The 19,895-nt window shown below is 43.8% G+C and overlaps 1 protein-coding gene across 2 annotated transcripts in view; it reads left to right on the top strand.

The window, feature by feature from the left end:
• Ipo5 (importin 5) overlaps positions 1-19,054 on the top strand; it is a 50,827-nt gene extending 31,773 nt beyond the window's left edge. For both annotated transcript variants that reach the window (XM_076930576.1, XM_034497416.2), the window contains 17 exons: positions 696-802; positions 4,475-4,599; positions 4,683-4,772; positions 4,859-5,032; positions 6,716-6,934; positions 8,194-8,277; positions 10,296-10,428; positions 10,512-10,633; positions 11,132-11,228; positions 12,561-12,733; positions 13,386-13,497; positions 13,588-13,643; positions 14,446-14,568; positions 15,444-15,663; positions 16,068-16,296; positions 17,710-17,851; positions 18,354-19,054. In XM_076930576.1, the coding sequence (XP_076786691.1) occupies positions 696-802; positions 4,475-4,599; positions 4,683-4,772; positions 4,859-5,032; positions 6,716-6,934; positions 8,194-8,277; positions 10,296-10,428; positions 10,512-10,633; positions 11,132-11,228; positions 12,561-12,733; positions 13,386-13,497; positions 13,588-13,643; positions 14,446-14,568; positions 15,444-15,663; positions 16,068-16,296; positions 17,710-17,851; positions 18,354-18,440 (2,293 nt within the window). In that variant the 3' untranslated portion in view covers positions 18,441-19,054. The remainder of the gene's footprint in view (positions 1-695; positions 803-4,474; positions 4,600-4,682; positions 4,773-4,858; positions 5,033-6,715; positions 6,935-8,193; positions 8,278-10,295; positions 10,429-10,511; positions 10,634-11,131; positions 11,229-12,560; positions 12,734-13,385; positions 13,498-13,587; positions 13,644-14,445; positions 14,569-15,443; positions 15,664-16,067; positions 16,297-17,709; positions 17,852-18,353) is intronic.
• Positions 19,055-19,895: the final 841 nt, after the last annotated feature.

Raw genomic sequence — 19,895 nt, 5'->3', positions numbered from 1 at the left:
TTCAATATCACATAGGTAATGTTTTATTTTTCATGTATAATTAGCATTAAGGAAATTTGCACTTAATGGATGTTCTTAAAACAATACTTCAGCTTGCTTAGGACTTACAAGTACATCAGGAAAAATGCCCATGACAGCAAAATGTTTATATTAGTCTGGGATTTTCTTCAAGAATTGTGTGTGTGTGTGTGTATGTCCCCATGTGTGTCCGCCCACATGCACACATGATCTGCTCTATTAACTGATACCCAGCTTGGGGACATCCTGAGACATCTTAGAAACAGATGAGCTCACAGTAGTGGGGAATCCTGCTGTTTCTGAGCTTCTGTTTCAGTTTTCTGTGTTTTATCACAGGTGAATTGAATGTATTTCTAGGATGAGAGATACAGTTTTCCTCAGTAACTGCTTTTACTTGATTCTTTAAAAATGTAGACAACAGGACAAAACAAACCTGGTAGACTGTGATTAAAGTTTCTGTGTGCCAGGCTGGAGGTGTAGCTCTACTGTGGAGTGCTTGCCTAGTGTGCAAGAAGCCTAATATCCACCCCTAAGTTAGCACACAGTGTTTTTATTTACCTGAGTTGTCCTGGAGGGCTTTAAACTCACAACTTACATAAGACTGGATTCTTCTCAGATATTGGCTCTATATACTTTTTTTTCTTTTTTTGCTTATCCTAATTTCATTGTGTGTTTAGCAATGCAGTTGCTGGTGAGAGCGCATTAGACCGAATGGCCTGTGGACTTGGTGGAAAGCTCGTTCTGCCAATGATTAAGGAACACATTATGCAAATGCTTCAAAACCGTAAGCTGCCTATACTTCAGATGGTCCAGTGGTGGATGTGCCCTCCTTAAGCTTCAGCTCTGACAAATGTGTAGACTGTTTAAAGTTAATCTGCTTGTTTCTAGAATGCTTTACCTAATTCTTATATTTCTCCTGATGAAATTCTATTCAGTGTAAAGCTAAAGAATGAATTTACAAGAGCCAGGCATGGTCACACATCCCTGTAGTCCCAGCACTTGGGAGCCTATGAAGAGGTTCATAAGTTCAAGGCCAAATTAAACTATATAAGAAGACCCTGTCTCAATAGTGAAGGGTTACCTTAATGCTATAGCTAGTACTCTCCTCCCCCTCTCCCACCCCCAATTAATATCTGTGCAGAGAGGTAGAAAACTGTTTCTGTTGTTGGCTGACTTGACTTGGGACAGTTGTTTTTGCTATAGCTGTCCTGGAACTCTGAAGCCAGGCATGGTGATGCACGGCTGTAGTGCCAGGGCTGGCTGTCACTTTGGAGTGGAGATGGACAAAAGTCAGGCTGCATGAGGCCCTGCCTACAAATCAATAAATAATTTTAAAGATTGGGATAAAAGGGAAAATTTGATTGGATGCAGTTAGACACTAAACCATTGCTGTTGATTGGCCATTGGTCTGCTGTGTTCCTGTAGCTTACAGCAGTCCCATATCATTGTTAGTTGCACTTAATTTCAGTTTGTTTTCTTCTTAAAAAGTTGATAAGGATGATCGTTTTTAGAATTTAAAATACAGATGTGTGTAAATTCCAAGTTTTTCATACAATGGAGTTTGCTGTTAAAGCTCGTTGGAGTTTTCTCAGACCTTTGTACAGGTCCACGGCATAAGCTTTTGTTATTAGTCCTGTTAGCTTAAGGTATCTTGTCCCTTCTGACGGCTGCGCAGCATTCGAAGATCACGGCTGAACACTGCCGTGCTGCTGCAGAACTCGGCTCATCTTAGGTAGATGTCTGTGTATCTGAGAAGTAGACTGTAAGAGCCACATAGGAAGGCCAGGGCTGTCAGTGCAGGATTCTTGTTTGGTTTTGTTTAGGGTTTAGAGCTAAATCCTAGGTCTCCACATGCTAAGTACACACTCTGCCCCTAATCTGTAACCACTGACCTGGGGGTCTTTTTTTTTTTTTTTTTTTTTTTTTTAGATTTATTTATTTCATGTATGTGAGTACACTGTAGCTACTCTCTTCACACACACCAGAAGAGGGCATCAGATCTCTATTACAGATGGTTGTGAGCATCAGTCATGTGGTCGCTGGGAATTGAACTTAAGACCTCTGGAAGAGCAGTCAGTGCTGTTAACCACTGAGCCTTCTCTCCAGCCCATTAAAGGCATGTGCCAACACTCCTGTCCTGGGGTCTTAAGGTGAAAAGAGAAGAGACAGGCAAGCGAGATGTGGAGAACTCAGGCCCTCTACACTATTCATCTGCTTAGTGATGTCATCCTTGCAACCTGTTAAGCTCCTTGTGTATGTGTGTTGTGCATGCAGACAGCATGCGTGTGGGTCTGTGAACACTAGTAGGAATTCACTCTCCACCATGTGTTCTGGGTTCAAACTCAGGTTATTAGGCCTAGCACCTTTGACCCACTCAGCCATCTTGCTGGTTCTAGTGCTAGGGTTTCACTGCGTAACCCTGGCTGACCTGGTACTCAGAGATGTAATTCTGCTTCCTGTAAACTAGAACAACAGGAGTGTACCACCACCCTGACCCTAGACGTAGACACTGCCTCCATACCTTTAGCTTATAAGGGTTGCTAGGACGAATAAATTTAACTTGTGAGTTTCTATTTTGAAAAAGTGAAACTCACAGAATATTACAAGAGTAATACTACAAGCTGACTGTAGTAGTTACACTTGTTATACATTCACAGAAATAACTACATGTGTTTGAATCTGGGTCTTACTGTGTACCCTTGGCTAGGCTGGAACTTGCAAGTAGACCAGGTTAGCTGACCTTGAATTTAGAGTGATCCATCTGCCTTTGGCTCCTGGATGCTGGGATTAAAGGATGCACCACCAGGCCTGGATAAATACACTGTAATTGTGAGGAATAACTGTTATTCAGAGCAAAAAGGAGAATTGTAAGAATTACTGTATTTGTGTGATATTTTTAAATACTTTAGGTGAGTTCTCATGTTCTTCAGCATATCTGTCTAGTCTTGGAATTTCACACATCATCTCTGCAATGTTGTATTCTGTTCTTCAAAGGAAGAGTGAAAGAATAATATAAAAATAATTTTGACATAGTAAAAGCCCTTGAGAAAGGACTTTGGGGTTCTTGGGCACTGAGCCATCGTTCTGTGACTTTCGTATAAACTTACTTGTTTATGTATAGCTCGCTTCGTTCTACAAAGAATATGAAGCTACAGAGCCCACATTACTGTGGTGTAATAAGCAGGAATGTTTAGAAATGAATCAGGGGTGTAGCTCAGGAGTAGAGATTACTTGCTTAGCATTTGTAGAACCCTGGAAGCCATCCATACACATACCGGGGGGTGGGGGGACAATCTGGAAAGATAGGTTGTGTGCTACTTGGTTATGCATTTTCCCTGACCTCTGTTTCTAAATAGTTGGGTGTTTGTTTTTAATTGAATTACATTTACTTAGTTAATTAGCGTGGTTATTTGTTGGGGCTAATATATGCCTCAGCACCCCTGTAGGCATAGGGGGCACCTTAGTGGAAATCTCTTCTTCCGCTATGTTGATTCAAGGGACCAGACTTAGGTCATTGGGCTGGGCGGCAGACCACTTACTACCTGGTGAGCCATCTTGTTGGCCCTTATTTGTGGTTTTGAGATAGATATTTGTGTAGCTAAGACTGGCTAGTTAAATTCCTAATTTTCCTGCCTCTGCTTCTGGAATTCTGGGATTGAGGTTGTCTGCCACAGTGACCAGCTGCATTTCTTATTTAATGAACCTTATAAACAGATTTTTAGAGTCCACTAAAATAAACAGTGCTGGGTTGATGTTCTGTTAGCCAAAAAAAAAGCAACTAGCTTTAATTAATGCTAGAATAAAAATGAGTTTTACCCAATAAACATTTTCCTTGCCTTTTCCTCAAAGGCATCAGTGCGTCAGTCTAACCAGAAAACAGGCTCTGGCACCAAAAGTTTTAGTATTTGTTGCTTGCAGTGAATCTTAGAGGAACATTTGTTTTGTTTTGTGTTTTTGTTTATTTGGTCCCCAAGGTGGAACCCAGAGCCTGTGTATGGTGGGTAAGCACTCTACCATTGAGCAAGCTATGGACCCAACCCAGAAAAGTGTTAATCTAGGACATAACTGCAGTGAGGCAGAGTATGGTGAAACCTGCCGTCAGCATTAGGGAATACCTGAGGGGCGATGGCAGGCTCAACCTCAGCTGGACAGACATCAGCAAGGCTGGGTCTGTGAGAGGAGGAAAGATACCAGCCAAGTTAGAGCAAGGCCCGATTCTCTGAAATCACACGGGGTGTGTGTGTGCTCGCGCACTTATATCCATGTACAGCCGAGCCCCAGGCCTGCTTGGGCTCTGTAGTCAGACAGGACTGGCTGGGTTCATCCAGGATGCTATGGCTGGAGAGCAATGTTAATGTTCTTTTCTAAGGAGGTTTCTGTTTACATTTCTCTTGTAGAGTTCGTATGAGAATGAGCATCTCATTACTGTTCTTTTGTGTGTAATTCTTTTTCATAGCTGATTGGAAATACCGGCATGCCGGGTTAATGGCCTTATCTGCCATTGGTGAAGGGTGCCACCAGCAGATGGAAGGAATTCTAAATGAGATTGTAAATTTTGTCTTGCTTTTCCTTCAGGATCCTGTAAGTACCAATAAATATTTTATAATTATTTAAGCTTCCTATGGAGTTGGTTGCCTTTATTAACACAAAGGAACATGTTCCAGCACCCAAGAGTCCGGTACGCAGCCTGCAATGCCGTGGGTCAGATGGCTACAGATTTTGCACCTGGTTTTCAAAAGAAATTTCATGAGAAGGTACGTAGCAAGTCCTCAGTTACCTGCATACTTTAAAAGGAGGGCGGATACACGTCTCCGTCTCAACGCTTGGTTGAATTTTCCAGGTGATTGCAGCTTTGCTTCAGACCATGGAAGACCAAGGCAACCAGCGGGTGCAGGCCCATGCAGCGGCTGCTCTCATTAACTTCACTGAAGACTGTCCTAAGTCTCTGCTTATTCCGTACCTGGATAACTTGGTGAAGCATCTGCATTCCATTATGGTACTCAAGCTCCAGGAGGTAAGTTTCAAGATTCTCGAAGCCTCTGTATATGACATGAGATTTGCTGGACAGTAACGCCTGAGAGAGGCACTGGCATTGGGATAGAAACTAAAATCAGGAGGCAAACTCGCCAAGCTCCTCACCGTGTGGTAATGTTGGCAGTCTCTAAAGTCAGGAAAGGCAGCCCGAAGTAAAACTTCATGTGGATCAAATTGGGTAAAAGAAAAGGGGGTGGGCGTGGGGGTGACTAGCCAGAGTAACAGAAATGACAGGCGTGGAAAACGACGCCCTTTTTCTTAAGATTTTGTTTGGTTTTGAGTCTGTGAATCATTAAATCCAGGATGTCCTCAAGTGTGTTTTTGTAGCCAATAATGCCCTTCACTTTCTAGTGTTCTCACCTCCCAATCTCTGGGATTATAGGAGTTTGCCACCACAGTGGCCATACCTGGTGATAGTTACAGTGTCAACTGCAGGGTGCAGCATGGAAACAGCGGGTGACTGCAGCACACTGTCAGCTGAGAGAGCGTGTGGAGAAAGACTGGAAACGGATCACTGTTATGAAATGAGGTGCATGCTGCAGTGCCTCCTGTGGGAGCGCTGATTGTGTGGCCAGCCCTCCTCAGGAGGAGACTGAGGTCAGGAGAGCCCAGGGTCATTGCCAACCTTGACCCAGTCTCCAAGAAATGAATGTAAAGCATGGAAAATAAGGCTCCTTGTCTCTGTTGGACTCAACCAACATAAACCCATGTCACTTCGCCACATGTTAGACTACTTTGGTTCCTGTACTTGGTATGGACACAGTGACACTGGTGTCTAGTTAGAGAGAAGAGATATGAGAATGCACCAGAAGCCATAGCAAAGGTTTGGCCAGGCATTGAATGTCAGATACAGAGACATCGTGGAGGTCGAAGTGTAGAAGGTGAGCAGGCTGCCTGTACAGTCTATAGTAAATAGATCCAACATGGCTTTGCAAGTAGATTTAGACAGAGAAGTTAACCTCAAAGAGAATCTACCTTGTCAATCAGTCCCCAGAAGACCCGCGTGTGGGAGTGGGTTGGGATGCAGAGACGAGGACAGTGTTCAGATAGCCTAGGAGAGACACTGCTGAGGATGGTTTACCATGGGTAAGAGAGATGAAGGGTCTCAGAGATTTGGCTGGTTCTCAGTGAGAGAGCTGGAGAGTATTGCCAGCACACAGTGTGCACTCTATTCCTGTTGTCTCTGCTACAGGCAGTGAAAGGAAAGCATAGTTTCCTAGAAGGATCATCCAGGGAGAGGTCCTTCAGAAAAAATAAATGGAAGAGCAGGCAAGGGGCCTAACCTGTAGTCAGGATCAGATAGCGACCTGGAGTATAATTTGTGGTGCTGTCTCCAAGTGAGGAGTGGTGTAACAAGTCACAGAGGGGTTTTTCTCAGTGACATAGTAGGACAGCATAAAGTATTGATTTATATCAGTAAGCAAAAGATGAGCTTTATATGGAGAGAGAGAGAGAGAGAGAAAGAGAGAGAGAGAGAGAGAACACACTAACAATGGTTCCAGGTTGTGTTTTATCAGCAGCTATGCTCTGAGATAGAGCAGAGCTATATACTTCTGACACCTGGAAGGGTGGCCATAATATCTGTTCAGAAAAATAGTCAAGAATTTGGGAGGGGGATTATTCAGTTAATTATTGAAATGATTGTTTCATGTCTTCCCTCCAGCTGATTCAGAAAGGCACCAAGTTAGTTTTGGAACAAGTTGTGACATCCATTGCATCAGTAGCAGATACTGCAGAAGAAAAGTTTGTTCCCTACTATGACTTATTTATGCCATCTCTGAAGCACATTGTGGAGAATGCAGTCCAGAAGGAGCTGAGACTGCTGCGGGGGAAGACCATCGAGTGCATCAGCCTCATCGGTCTGGCCGTCGGGAAGGAGAAGGTAAGATGGGTTGGCTCCAGGGCCTTGGGGCTACTGGAGGAGGCTATGTTGTCTGTCTAGTCAGCGGGTCTCTGAATGCTAAGGGGCTCTTGTCTTCTGTTTTTCTTCATTTTCACCTCACACGTTCTATTTTAAATAGAAATACATAATTCCCTACTTTTTTCCATTGTTAATATTAAGGATTTTGGTTTGGTCTGGTTGGTTTTTTGGTTTCTTTTCTCTTTGTTTTTCAAGACAAAGGTTTCTCCGTGTAGCCCTGGCTGTTCTGGAACTCTTATAGACCAGGCTGGCCACAGATTCAAAAATCCTTCTGCCTCTGCCTCCTAGTTCAGGGATTAAAAGTGTGTCATGCCACCACCACCCGCCTCACTATTAAGCCCACAGCCCACATCACTGACAGTGGTGAGAGCATTAAATCTTTATCCTACTATTCTGAAGCCCTTTTTTTTTGTTGTTGTTGTTGTTGTTGTTGTTGTTGTTGTTGTTGTTGTTGTTGTTAGTATTTTTGCCTGACCCATCCCAACATATTACTTATCTCAAGCTTGCTTACTTGTGGATTCTTTTCTAAGGGCACTAAGCCTAACCAAAATTAGTATAGTATGTGCGTGTGTGTGTACATGTATGTGATATTCACTATGGCTTTAAACTTTGGAACACTGCTTCATTGATTATAGTGGAGATTGTCAAAACTGCAGTCAAATGGAAATCATATAAAAATCTTCATACACTTGACTTTCATGAAGCAATCTAAAATTTTCTTCATTCATAATTATAACATAATTTATAAACATAAGTTATAAACTAGATTTTAATGCCATTAGAAATTTCTTGCCTTTTTACCTTAAATTTGAAGTGTGTTTTCTTAGAGCATTATGTTAGTTATACAGTACAGAAAGAAATCTGAATAGTTTTATCTGTATGACTATGATCCAAAATAAAGATCTAGATTTAAAAAAAAACAACAACTTTTATGTATTGGGAGGGTGGGAGTACCATAGCGTGACAGCATGCTGTAAAGGTGGGCTCACTGTTAGGAGTCAGTTCTCCATGTGGCCCCTGAGGATTTAACTCAGGCTGTGAATTCTCACGCTCCTCCTGTACATGCTGAGCCATCATGCTGGCCCTGGTGTTGGAGGATGGTGGTTCTTGTTTTGCCAATGTCTTATTGCAGAAGAAGCAAAGTGGGGTAGCAAGTATAAGAGCATCTCTGATGGGATATGCATTAATACGATGGATGTGCTTTTCCACATATTCTCTAGTTCATGCAGGATGCTTCAGATGTGATGCAGCTATTGTTGAAGACACAGACAGACTTCAATGATATGGAAGATGATGACCCTCAGGTAAGCAGTTTGCTGCATGTGCCTCTGCAGTGTTGTTTGGTTGGTTGGTTCTTGTTTTACCTGCATGCATGTGTGTGCACCTTGTGTGTGTCTAAAAGTGATTGAGAGCAACCATGTGGGTGCTAAGGATTGAACCCAGGTCTTCAGCAAGAACAACAGCAAGTGCTCTTAACCCCTGAGCCATATCTCCAACCCAGATGTTAATTTTAAAATGAGTGACAGCTTTCTAGAGATGCTCTTAATTGAACCTCTGGTGACAAAGACATTGGTCGTGGCCTGCCCTAGAACTGTTTCTCAGCCCCCTGTTAGCTGTTCCTGCTTTCTCTGGTCCCAAGTTTGTTGGCCCTGCTTGCTTTCTGGAGCATAGATGTTCAGAGTTGTGCTGTAGATTTCTCCTCATTCTTAATGACTCACAGATCTTTCTCAAGGGTAGAGTATGTTTGTTAGGTATCTCTTGGCCCTTTGTCAAAAGTTAAGTCTCAGCCCTTATGCATGTGCACATGTATGGTTGAGTTGTAGTCTTCCTTTGTAGGGCTTTCTTGGTGTATTTATTTATTTATTTCCCAGTATTTACAACACCATAGTGGCAGCACTGGTGTCTATCCTGGTCTTAATGGTATTGGCAGTGCTAACTGTCTCACAAGACAGTGAATAGTTACTGAATGAACCGCCAACCTTACATAAGCTTTCTTTGATTATTTCTCGGGGCTAAGTAGGAAAGTGCCATTGTGCAGAGGCAGAACTTCCTCTTTGAGTTTCCTTTCTTTATAAAGTGGCAGTGTGTGAATACATACCTGCTTTGTGTAGACAGGTAAAAGGCTGGACTGCAGACAGCTAAGAGTAGAGAGGTTGGGGACCATAAGCTATAAGGAAGTGGGAAGGACTACAGTGTTAGCTTCATATTGGTAGATGTAGAATGCTTGGTATATAGAAAATAGACACGGGGCATTGTGGAGGGAATAGACTTTCTTCACAATTAAGTACAAGTTAAAACTACTGTGATAGTCCGTATTGTCCCCGGGCAGAATGGCTGTTATCAAGATAACAACATACTAGCTGATATTAACTTGGAGGATATAGGGAATGAGGAACCCTTAATTTACCACTGTGAGGAATGTGAATTGTTACAGCAACTATGGAAATTGGTGTGAAAGTTTCTTAAAAGACTGAAGTCCAACCTGGTCACCCCATGGCTGACAACTTTAACCCCAGCACTTGGGAGGCAGGGCAGGCTGCTCCACATAAAGGCAGATGTAGTGGTCAACAACTTTAATCCCAGAATTTGGGAAGCAGAGGCCAGGCTAGTTTATATGAAGGGTTCCAGGTCAGCCAGGGCTACACAGTGAGACCCTGTCTTGACAGACAGACAGACTGACAGACTGACTGACTAAAAATAGTGCTGCAGTGTTGCTGTGTGGCCCACCCGCGCTCCTCCTGGGTACATGCCCATAGGACTCTATCCTACCACAGTTGATTGAAACATTCATGTCTCTGGGCACGGTAGCAAGGAGGCAGAATAAGCTTAGTTGTCCATCAACATACAAGTGGTAGTGAAAGTAGTGTCCGTGTGCTAAGCAGGATTTCACTGAGCTGTAAAAGATGCAGTCTGCAGAAGAACAGGTGACATAAGGAATGGAAATGGCACTGGCACCAGAGGGTGCGGGCAGGTGGGCGGGCGGCAGACCTCAGGAGGGGAGGACCAACCAGAAGTAAGTGTGAAGGTTCCACCGTGAAACCTGTGGAGAGTGGGTTTCAGTAGTGTTTGTGGATGCTGTGCTAGGGATTGTGCATTCTTCCTCCAAAAAGATAGATGCCTGAAAGTCAGCCTTCATTTGTTATTGCATCATTGTGGGAAAAGTAGGACAGCCTCACCTGCCAGCTCTCTTGTGAACGTTTGAAGCATATGACATTGGGAAATGCATGAACATGTCTATGAATCTGTTTCCTCAACAACGAAAAATGGCTTTATCTGTCTCAGTTACCCATTGCCTTATGGCATATTTGAAATGTTTCCCCAGATTTCTTACATGATCTCAGCATGGGCCAGAATGTGCAAAATCCTTGGGAAAGAATTCCAGCAGTACCTTCCTGTGGTTATGGGGCCGCTGATGAAGACCGCTTCAATTAAGCCTGAAGTGGCCCTTCTAGACAGTGAGTGCCTCACCACTGGCTCTCTGCTCTGCTCTTTCTTCTTTTTTCTTTTTTCTCACGTTTGTCTTTGTTCCGGTTACTAGCCCAGGACATGGAGAATATGAGTGACGATGATGGTTGGGAATTTGTGAACCTCGGGGATCAGCAAAGTTTTGGGATTAAAACTGCAGGACTGGAGGAAAAGTCAACTGCTTGCCAGATGTTGGTATGTTGTTTTTTTGAACTAAGCTTTGTTTACATCCTCTCATGATAGCTCTTAATTGGTTCATAAGACTTCTCATAAGGCCTCATGCAAATATGGTAGACTTTTGTGCATGTAGATTTTCTCCGTGGCTTATGCTTATTCTGTGTGTGTGATATGTGTGAGAGAGATGAGCTACCCCCTTCTACTGTCACAGTCCACGCCACCCAGGCTGGGTCCCAGCTCATCAGCCTCAAGTGCTTACCCAGAGCCGGCCGTACCGCCTGTGTTATGTAAAGTTTACAGGGGGTTGGGAATAGGCTGTGGGAGTAAAGGGTTTTTCTGCATTTCAGGCAAGTCTATATAGTGACTAAGAATATCTTTTGAATAAATGAGCAGAAATGTGCTTGTAGTATTAAAAGAGCTAACTTGTCTGTTTGCAGTGTAAGACAGACATGGTCAGAGAATCAGTGTTAATCTTTTGAAACCCTATAACCTGGACCATGATTTCTATTCTTGCAGGTTTGCTATGCTAAGGAATTAAAGGAAGGTTTTGTGGAATACACTGAACAGGTTGTGAAACTGATGGTCCCGCTGCTGAAATTTTATTTCCACGATGATATCCTTCAATAGCTGAATATAATAAGCACATCTGGGTGTAGTAAAACTGCAGTGTCTTCTGTTACCTGAGCTGCACATAACCATTGTTTGTGCACATCTCTGACACGGCTGTGTGTGCTTGTCTATGCGTGCCTTCATTTCTTTCACCTTACACCAAAGGTGTGAAGAGGAAAATACTAACCATGCTGTATTGGCACTCTGTGACCTTACTAAGAATTGTGAAGGCTGACATTTTATAAACAGATGTCCATAGTGCTTGTTGGATATCCACTGATGGCTTGCTTCCTGTCTGGCTCCTGTAGTGTGAATGTGGGTAACACCTCTAGGGAACATCTCAGTAAATCGCAAAAGTGTTTCATCCTCAAGTCCCTGATAGGCATAGTTAATACTTATGGGTGTGTTTCTAATCTGTACACACAGTCACTTCCATATGGTGGGTACAAGAAAACCAAACCAACCCTCATGTTGTTCCTCAGGGTTCTGTCAGAGCTGAGTTTTACAGTCAGTTCTCTAGTGGATCCCTGGTGATACCAGAGGAGGAAGTAGAATCACCCTTTATTAGGAACATAGGTGCTTTGCCTAATTATGTGTTCAGGTCCTACATGTGTCCATTATCCAGGGGAGACCAGAATATATCGTCAGAGCCCCTGAAGTTAAAGATGGATGTGATTCACCATGTAGATGCTGGGAATCAAGCCTGGGTGTACTGGAAGCCAGTGCTCTTAACCCAGCCAGCCCCTAGAACTTCAACTTTTTTAGATTTAAGGTTTTTATTTCATGTGTATAAGTGTTTTGTATAAATGAATGCATGTGTACATGTCTGCTGGTACCGTGGAGGTCAAAAGACATTGATCCCCTGGGACTACAGTTAGGGATGGTTACAAATCACCATGTGGATTCAGGGGAACCAAACCCCTGTACTCTGCAAAAGCAACACATACTCTTAACAGCTGAGCCATCTCTCCAGCGTTTAGCGTCTGAAATGACTAGGAAATTACCCAAGGCTTTTTACATTATAAACAGTAGCAGGTAGGGAAGAGCCTCATTGAAGGCCAGCAAGTCCTCCACGGGGTTCTGCATAGTTTTCTTTGGAGAGCTGTAGCTTCCATTGCGTGTGCTACAGAAGCAGCAGAACAGTGAGAGGCCCTTCTTTCTTCCAGCCATGCTCCTGTGATGTGGGGCAGGCAGAAAGAAGCCTTTGCTGGTTCTGTACCTACTTTATATTTAACGCAGCGCTCACCTTAGGCGAACAGGGCCTGGCTTAGCATGTGGATACAATGCAGGGACACTAGGGAGGTTCCTTGATTGTACATTTCCTTAACGATAAAACGGGTCCGAGTGGCAGCAGCAGAGTCCATGCCTCTTCTGCTGGAGTGTGCGAGAGTCCGGGGTCCTGAGTACCTTACACAGATGTGGCACTTCATGTGCGACGCTCTCATCAAGGCTATCGGCACGGAACCTGACTCAGACGTCCTCTCGGAAATAATGCACTCCTTTGCAAAGGTAAATGTTTCCTCTGAATATTTCCCTCCCGATTTATAAGGCACATTTGCTTAGTTCTCTGATGAATAAATTAGGGCAGGGAACTATAGGATTTTTCAGTGTATTGTAACAAATCACTTTCTGAAAATGTTGCAACTTTTTTGTTCTGCAATGCTGGTTTTGTCATTAGACTTGAGAAGTAACCTTTTGAGAAATAGATTACACTGTAAGGATTATTACAGGTAGAGGGAGTTAGTTATACAGTAAATAGTTTTATAGGAAAGCTGTAGCTTCAGTTGGCCTGAAGCCAGTTAGTGTGCAGTCCTAGGATCACAGAAGGAAGTCTGACACTCTTATCTCAGCCGTGGTAAGTGCCTGTCTTAGAACCGTGGTTCCTAACCGCAGACGTGCTATGTATGCCTAGGGCCTCCTGTTAACTCCTATGTCTCCCTGCTCACCCTGCTCAGCTCTTACTTTGCTGTCAAAGCTAGGTGGCTGTGGTAGAAGTTGGTTACTGTCCTGGCATTGAGTCTGCATAGGATAGTCTGAAGGAAGAGTTGTTTCTAACTCCTCTCTGTGCAATGCTGTTCCTCAGAGATAAGCTAGAAGTGTGCACTCAAGGAGTAATGAGTTGATTGTTTTTCTCAAACCTCGGTGTTTTCTTCTCCCTCAGTGCATTGAAGTAATGGGAGATGGGTGCCTCAACAATGAACACTTTGAAGAGCTGGGAGGTATACTAAAGGCTAAGCTTGAAGAACATTTCAAAAATCAAGAGTTGCGGCAAGGTGAGTGAGCTTCACTATTCTTTTACATCTGAACAAAGTCCTTGGTCTTTTGCGTGATCATTTAAGAACATTTATTTGGGTACGTTTTAGTTAAAAGACAAGATGAAGACTATGACGAGCAGGTTGAAGAGTCACTACAAGATGAGGTAAGTCCGTCCTCCCTTCAGAACTTGACTCACGTGACCTTTGCATGCTTCAGTTCTAGTTACCTTCTCTAGTCTGACGTAATCAGTTAACTCGGAGAAGAACCTGGCATTACAGAATAAGTCCTTTGGAAGGAAGTGTGGTCTTTGGGTTTTTTTTATTTTGGCAGTGTTTGCACCCAGCAGATGCCATAGGCTGCCTGGTAACCTGTTGCTCACAAGCATCCTTTGCCTTCAGTGGTGGTTTCCCACACTCAGTGGCTGTCTAGAGGCAGCTGTCAGTTGGCAGTCAGGGGCAGTTGACCCTCAGGCTTCTTGGTGTGTTGCAAGCGAGCATTGTTTGTACCCCTGGATTAGTATCCCTGACCCTCTTTATTTGGAAAGGAAGATTTGTATCTCATTTCTCAGTGTGCTTGCCCAGAGTGGACTTGAACTTGGATACTCCTTACCTGCGCCGCCCGCGCCTCCCCCCCCACACACACACACACCCCACCATGCTTGGGGTCTGAGCCTGCCTGCACCCTAGGCCCCGCCTTGGCTTCCTTTCCCTCCGTTCTGTCCATGGGCAGAGCCGGTGGTGTCTGTGGTGTGCCACCTGCCTCTCTTCTGGGCTGCACTCACATGCAGTTCCAAGGCAGCTACAATAAGCACAGCTCTCAGCATCTACCCCTCCTCTTCCATGGTAGAGGCTTACTGTCAGACCAGCCTCCAGCTTCTCAGCAGAGTTGTTACAGATGTTGCTGCCCAATACTCAAGAAGATAGTTTTTAACTCATGGTTTTCTGTTGTGTTTTTTTTTTTTTTAGGATGATAATGATGTTTATATACTGACTAAAGTGTCAGATATTTTACACTCAATATTCAGTAGCTACAAAGAAAAGGTGTTGCCGTGGTTTGAACAGCTGCTCCCATTAATTGTCAACCTGATTGTAAGTGTTAATCACCTCAGAGCTATATGAACAGTTAGCCTGGCATCCTAGAATCACTTCATAGAATGTCTTACACTTAGGGTTAAAAATGGGTATTGGAGGTGGGATTTTCACCATACGCTTTTAAGCCCTGTGTGTTTTCTGCTGAAGCAAAGTGATCCTTGCTGGATCATCACAGTCTGCATCTGTGGCCTTCAGTAAATATTCCCTTCTGGTTGGTTTTCACATATTTGGAACAGTTCAAGGTTACAGAGTGAGCACAGGTAGACTTGTCACACCTTTGCCCCCACGTACACAGCTTCTTGACCAGTACAGCTACAATGGTGGAGAACCCAAGACTTTGCATGTTCTAGACAAACTGTCTAGGCAAGCTGCTTAGGAGCTGTCAGAAGCCCCCCTTTTCCTGACCTTCCTCCCACACACCTTTTTTTTTTCTTCTTCTATTCTGAGCTATAGTCTTGCTAAGTATCTCAGACTTCGGTGGAACTTGGAATCCTTTTCTTCACCCTAAGAAGTAGCTGGGACTACAGACCTTTGCCACCAGTCCCAGTTTGGGACAGGTTGGTGTTAGCCTCCTGGGCTGCAGGGAATCCAGGCACAGTGCTCACACTTGGTCACCTCACAGAGTAAATGTACGCACATTGCTGCTCTGTCAGTTCCTTGGGCAGTGCTTGGGATTCTGAAACAAATCATACAAATCTATTATTATGAAGTTACATAAATGTATGTATTCCTTCCAGTGTTGTTGCTGTAAGAAGTGGTTATTGTGTTTTTATTTCCTGTATTGGTACATTCCATAAGCAGATGATACATAATGAATTGTTTCCATTTTTTGTACCAGTATTCAATACTTAAAAGGGAATCTCATTTTATAGTGTCCACATAGGCCGTGGCCAGACAGACAGTGGGGATTGTGCATCTTCGATGATATCATAGAACACTGTAGTCCGGCTTCATTTAAGTATGCAGAATATTTCTTAAGACCAATGCTCCAGTATGTGTGTGACAACAGCCCAGAAGTCAGGCAAGCTGCGGCGTATGGCCTCGGCGTCATGGCGCAGTATGGTGGAGATAACTACCGCCCTTTCTGTACAGGTGCGTGTGCTCGTTCTGCATTCTGCTTTGTGCTTCTGTCCCAGGCAGCCTCTTCCCCGGCCACACACACACACACACCCACACACACACCTACAGCCCAACCTGTACTGTGCTTATTCTCATAGATGGAAATGGAGGTGGAACAGCCTCTGAGCCTGACTAGGGAGGAGAGGCCAGCAGTGCTAACACACGAGGCTCTGAAGCATAGGCAGCAAGTGTAGCTGCGTGTGCCGGCTCTCAGGTGTAGCTCTCGGGTCCTGTCCATGCTCGGTGTCCCTTCTATTACATACAGTCCTGGGACGGTGATGCTTGAGCAATCAGTGGCTGGAGCAGACAGGAAACCATCCATGTTCATCTTCATCAGCGTGAAGTTTAGCTGGCCTGTTTTTACTTGTTTATTTTAGAAGCACTCCCGCTGCTTGTAAGAGTCATTCAGTCTGCAGATTCTAAGACCAAAGAAAACGTCAACGCCACAGAGAACTGCATCTCAGCAGTGGGAAAGATGATGAAGTTCAAGCCCGACTGCGTGAATGTGGAGGAGGTTCTACCACACTGGCTGTCGTGGCTCCCCCTTCATGAAGATAAAGAAGAAGCTGTCCAGACCTTCAGTTACCTGTGTGACCTGATTGAAAGGTGCAGCCTGGCCTTCTCTCCCTTCTTGCATTACTCACCCGTGGCTAGCATGCACGTGCGCATGCATGTGTGTTTTGGGGGGGGGGGTTAACCCTGGCCTTGAGCATGCTTGTGGGGGGTGCGAGGTAACCACCCTGACCTGTGACCTAGTAAGACCTGTCACACTTTAATTCTTGGATAAAGATGTGACTTGAAGTTGTTCTCTGTGGAATTGTGTTAGCAAACACTGTTTCATGAAAGTTACTTCAGTTGCCACTACGTTTGCTACGTATGGAGCAGGTTAGTTAGTGGAGGCGAGGTATGGTAAGGCTACTGAAGTCTCAGGGCAAGTTCACAAACATTCTTGCCAGCCTAGCCAGATCCTGTCAGAAAGAAATGTGCTCCACAGGCAGCCGTCGTGATCTGGCCTCGTGTGTGGTATCACTCATTCCGTTCTAAGCCCCTGGGTATTTAAGCTGCACCTACATAGTGGCTTTAGAGCCCCTGGAGTCAAAGCGATTGCTTGTTGTCCTCCAGCTGTGGCTTTCATCTTGGCTCCTCCACTGTTAATTACTGTTTAGTTTGTTCATTCATCTATCCAGTAGAACCTCCCGAGGTTTGGCTTTGGGGGTAGCATATTCCTTCATGCCAGTTTGACTCAGGTTCATAAATACTGTTTGTGTATGTGACCCATGAGGTTCTGAGGAATGTGATAGCCACCCTCAGACTACACTGTCCTTGCCTGCATCTGAAATAGCAGTCCTCGTGCTATTTGATCTGCTTGGAGTTGACCGGTGTCAGTGACTTCTACTCAAATTCTCTGTTACTGTGTCTTTCCATTAAGCCTGCCTGAAGTTTATCCCCTAGTTTACTCTTGATACCCAAGTAACCCTTTTGGTATATCAGACGTTATTCTTGGTACTGTTGTGCCTTATTTGTTCAGTGTACTGGTGACCAGCTCCAGGGGTCTCACATGTGTAGGTCAAATGCTGTGTGGCTCAGACCTCTTTTTCCCTTGAGCAGGGTCTCAGTAAGCTGCCCAGGCTGCCCTTGAACGTGGCACTCCTCTTCCTCCTTCAGCCTCATGCTTTCTAAGTTTACAGACTTGAGACAACACTCTCTTGAGGATTTTTTGTTTGTTTTGTTTTTGACACAGTGCAGATTCATACAAAGCACTTGATTTTTTTTTTTTTTTCCGGTCCTTAAAAAAAAAAATCTGAGAAATGAGGCAGTCTGTGTTTTTCCTGACTGACATAAGAAACTGCAGGCCTACTAAGTAAAACCAGTTGACTGACTTTCTAACTGAGCCAAGGGACACTTGTTCTTAATGAATATATAGCTGTTATGTACAAAAGAACACGGGAATGTGGTCGTGAGTGCTTCCTCTTACAGGTTTTATTTATAAAGGTGTTTGGGTTTTTCTCTCTTTTTCAGTAATCACCCAATTGTTCTTGGCCCAAACAATACCAATCTACCGAAAATATTCAGTATAATTGCAGAAGGAGAAATGCATGAGGCCATTAAACATGAAGACCCCTGTGCCAAACGCCTGGCCAATGTAGTTCGCCAAGTACAGGTGAGCTGGTTTGTTTGAGCTGGAAAGGGACAGATAGAATATAGGTTGGGGAGCTTGTTGTCCTTGATCTACATTAGGAATTAACATTTAATGAGCTGCAGAAATTTCATTTTTATATTAGCAAACTTCAAAATGGGTTATTAATAAAATCTTTCCATTGTGCATGTTAAGTCCTTCAGTGGGTACTTAGCATATGATCATTAGTTTCAGAATATCAGAAGGAAAAAAGATGCAGTTTAATGATGGTGTCAGAACAAATCAATTACGGTGCCTTACTTAGTGACTTGAGGGTAGTATATAGGCTGCTAAGATGCCGGCTGTTGGGCTGGGTTTATTGAGGTAGAGGAATGAACTTTGAAGAAATGAACCGATTTATTGGTTTTACAGTAATCATCAAATTAAGATGTAGAGCATTAGTCTGGGCGTTATCACAGTCTTTGCACATTGTTTACCACGTACTTGGAGGGGTCACTGTGTCTAAATGTGTGCTTTTCCCCCCTAGACTTCTGGAGGACTATGGACTGAGTGCATAGCACAGCTCAGTCCGGAGCAGCAGGCAGCCATACAGGAGCTCCTGAACTCTGCCTGAAGGGCCTTACTACCACCCGCCAGAAGACTAACTCCAAATAAACGTTTACCCTTTTGTTTAGGTTTCTTTGTTTTGTTTTTGAGCAAGGAGAGCAGTAGTGTTGTGTGTAGGCCATTCTTCTGGACCCGTGCACAGGAACAGCAGCCCTGTGTGCAGCGTGGACTGCCGAGGATCCTCCAGATCCGCAGAGGAGGTCCTTGTAAGCCCTATGGTAGCACTGCAGAGTATTTTTCTATTGCTGTGTCCGACCCATGTGAAGGGAAAGGGGAAATGGTTCCTTTTTCTCGGTAGATACATAAGGAAAGCAGCTTTCAGATCTGTTCATCCACATAGATGTGTGTTACACAGACTGGGGGGCAACCTAGTGTTTATTCTGTAAATGGAGTGAGGTCTGGCGGGCAGAAAGAAGCCTTTACCAGCCAACCAGCTGCAAACAACTGCTGACAAACCAGAAGCACGGGGCTGTCACTTGATGTCACTCTGGTTCTTTCCCAGACGGCTTATGCAGTGACAGTGTGGAGGCTGTCCCACTCCCGGCCCTTGAATGTGAAGTATCGTTGGCATGTCTGGCAGTAGTCTCATTCACTCCTCAATAAACAGCATTGAAATACAAAGAGGCCTGTGTAGAACTTGAGTACTGTCTGTCTTTGATTCCTTTCATGTTTTAACAAAGAGTGATCTGATATTTTTTTAAGGTGATAGCTCTGGCTCAGTGCTTTACCTCCACTCTGTGCAGTGCGGCCTTGGAGGTGTCTGCCGTCTGAGTTAACTCAAGCTCAGTTATAACACAGCTGCTCTGATCACATTGGTGTTCTGAAGGTTTGCAGATTCAACCAGCTTGTTTAAAGCTAGGAGTATTCTGTAGATCAAAAAGTTTTGGCATAGGATTTTGATTGCAGATTGTAATTGCTTTACAGCCACATGCAGCATTTGAATTTTTTAATTTTACAAGTATTATGGCTAAACTTATTTACTGAAAATTTCAGTAAAATGTGTGAAATTTTCTTTATGTATTAACCTCAGCAGTAACTGACTAGCTGTTGTTTCCTTTAAGTAATTTTTCTAAGGGATCTTAATAGATTTCTGTTGAAACCTCGGTGTTAACGTTTTCATAGTTTGTACTAAATTTAACTGTGATACAAAAATGAGTTTTATGCATAAATCAGAATTTAAAATTAAACAATTTCTTTCTTTAAATGATTTGCATCACTTCATTAAAACAAAATTTGGAATGAAATTGATAATAAAGTGGATTTTCTTCAGATGACTCACTGGTTAGCATATGCCCTTGGAATATACGGTCAGCATCTAGCCACTTTGTGGATGCATAGTCTGTCTGGATGATTCAGGATCTGGCAGAAAATACGTTGAGTGACTTCAGCGTCGGTCAGTGCTTTCAGTGGGTGCTTGGCCTCTTGGAGAAAGGGGTGTGGCGGTATTTGGAGGGTCTTTGTG

Source organism: Arvicanthis niloticus, chromosome 3, assembly GCF_011762505.2.
Source record: "Arvicanthis niloticus isolate mArvNil1 chromosome 3, mArvNil1.pat.X, whole genome shotgun sequence".
Classification (NCBI taxonomy): Eukaryota; Metazoa; Chordata; class Mammalia; order Rodentia; family Muridae; genus Arvicanthis; species Arvicanthis niloticus.
The sequence above is the reverse complement of the archived record's forward strand: the minus strand, read 5'-3'. Positions and strand labels throughout refer to the sequence as shown.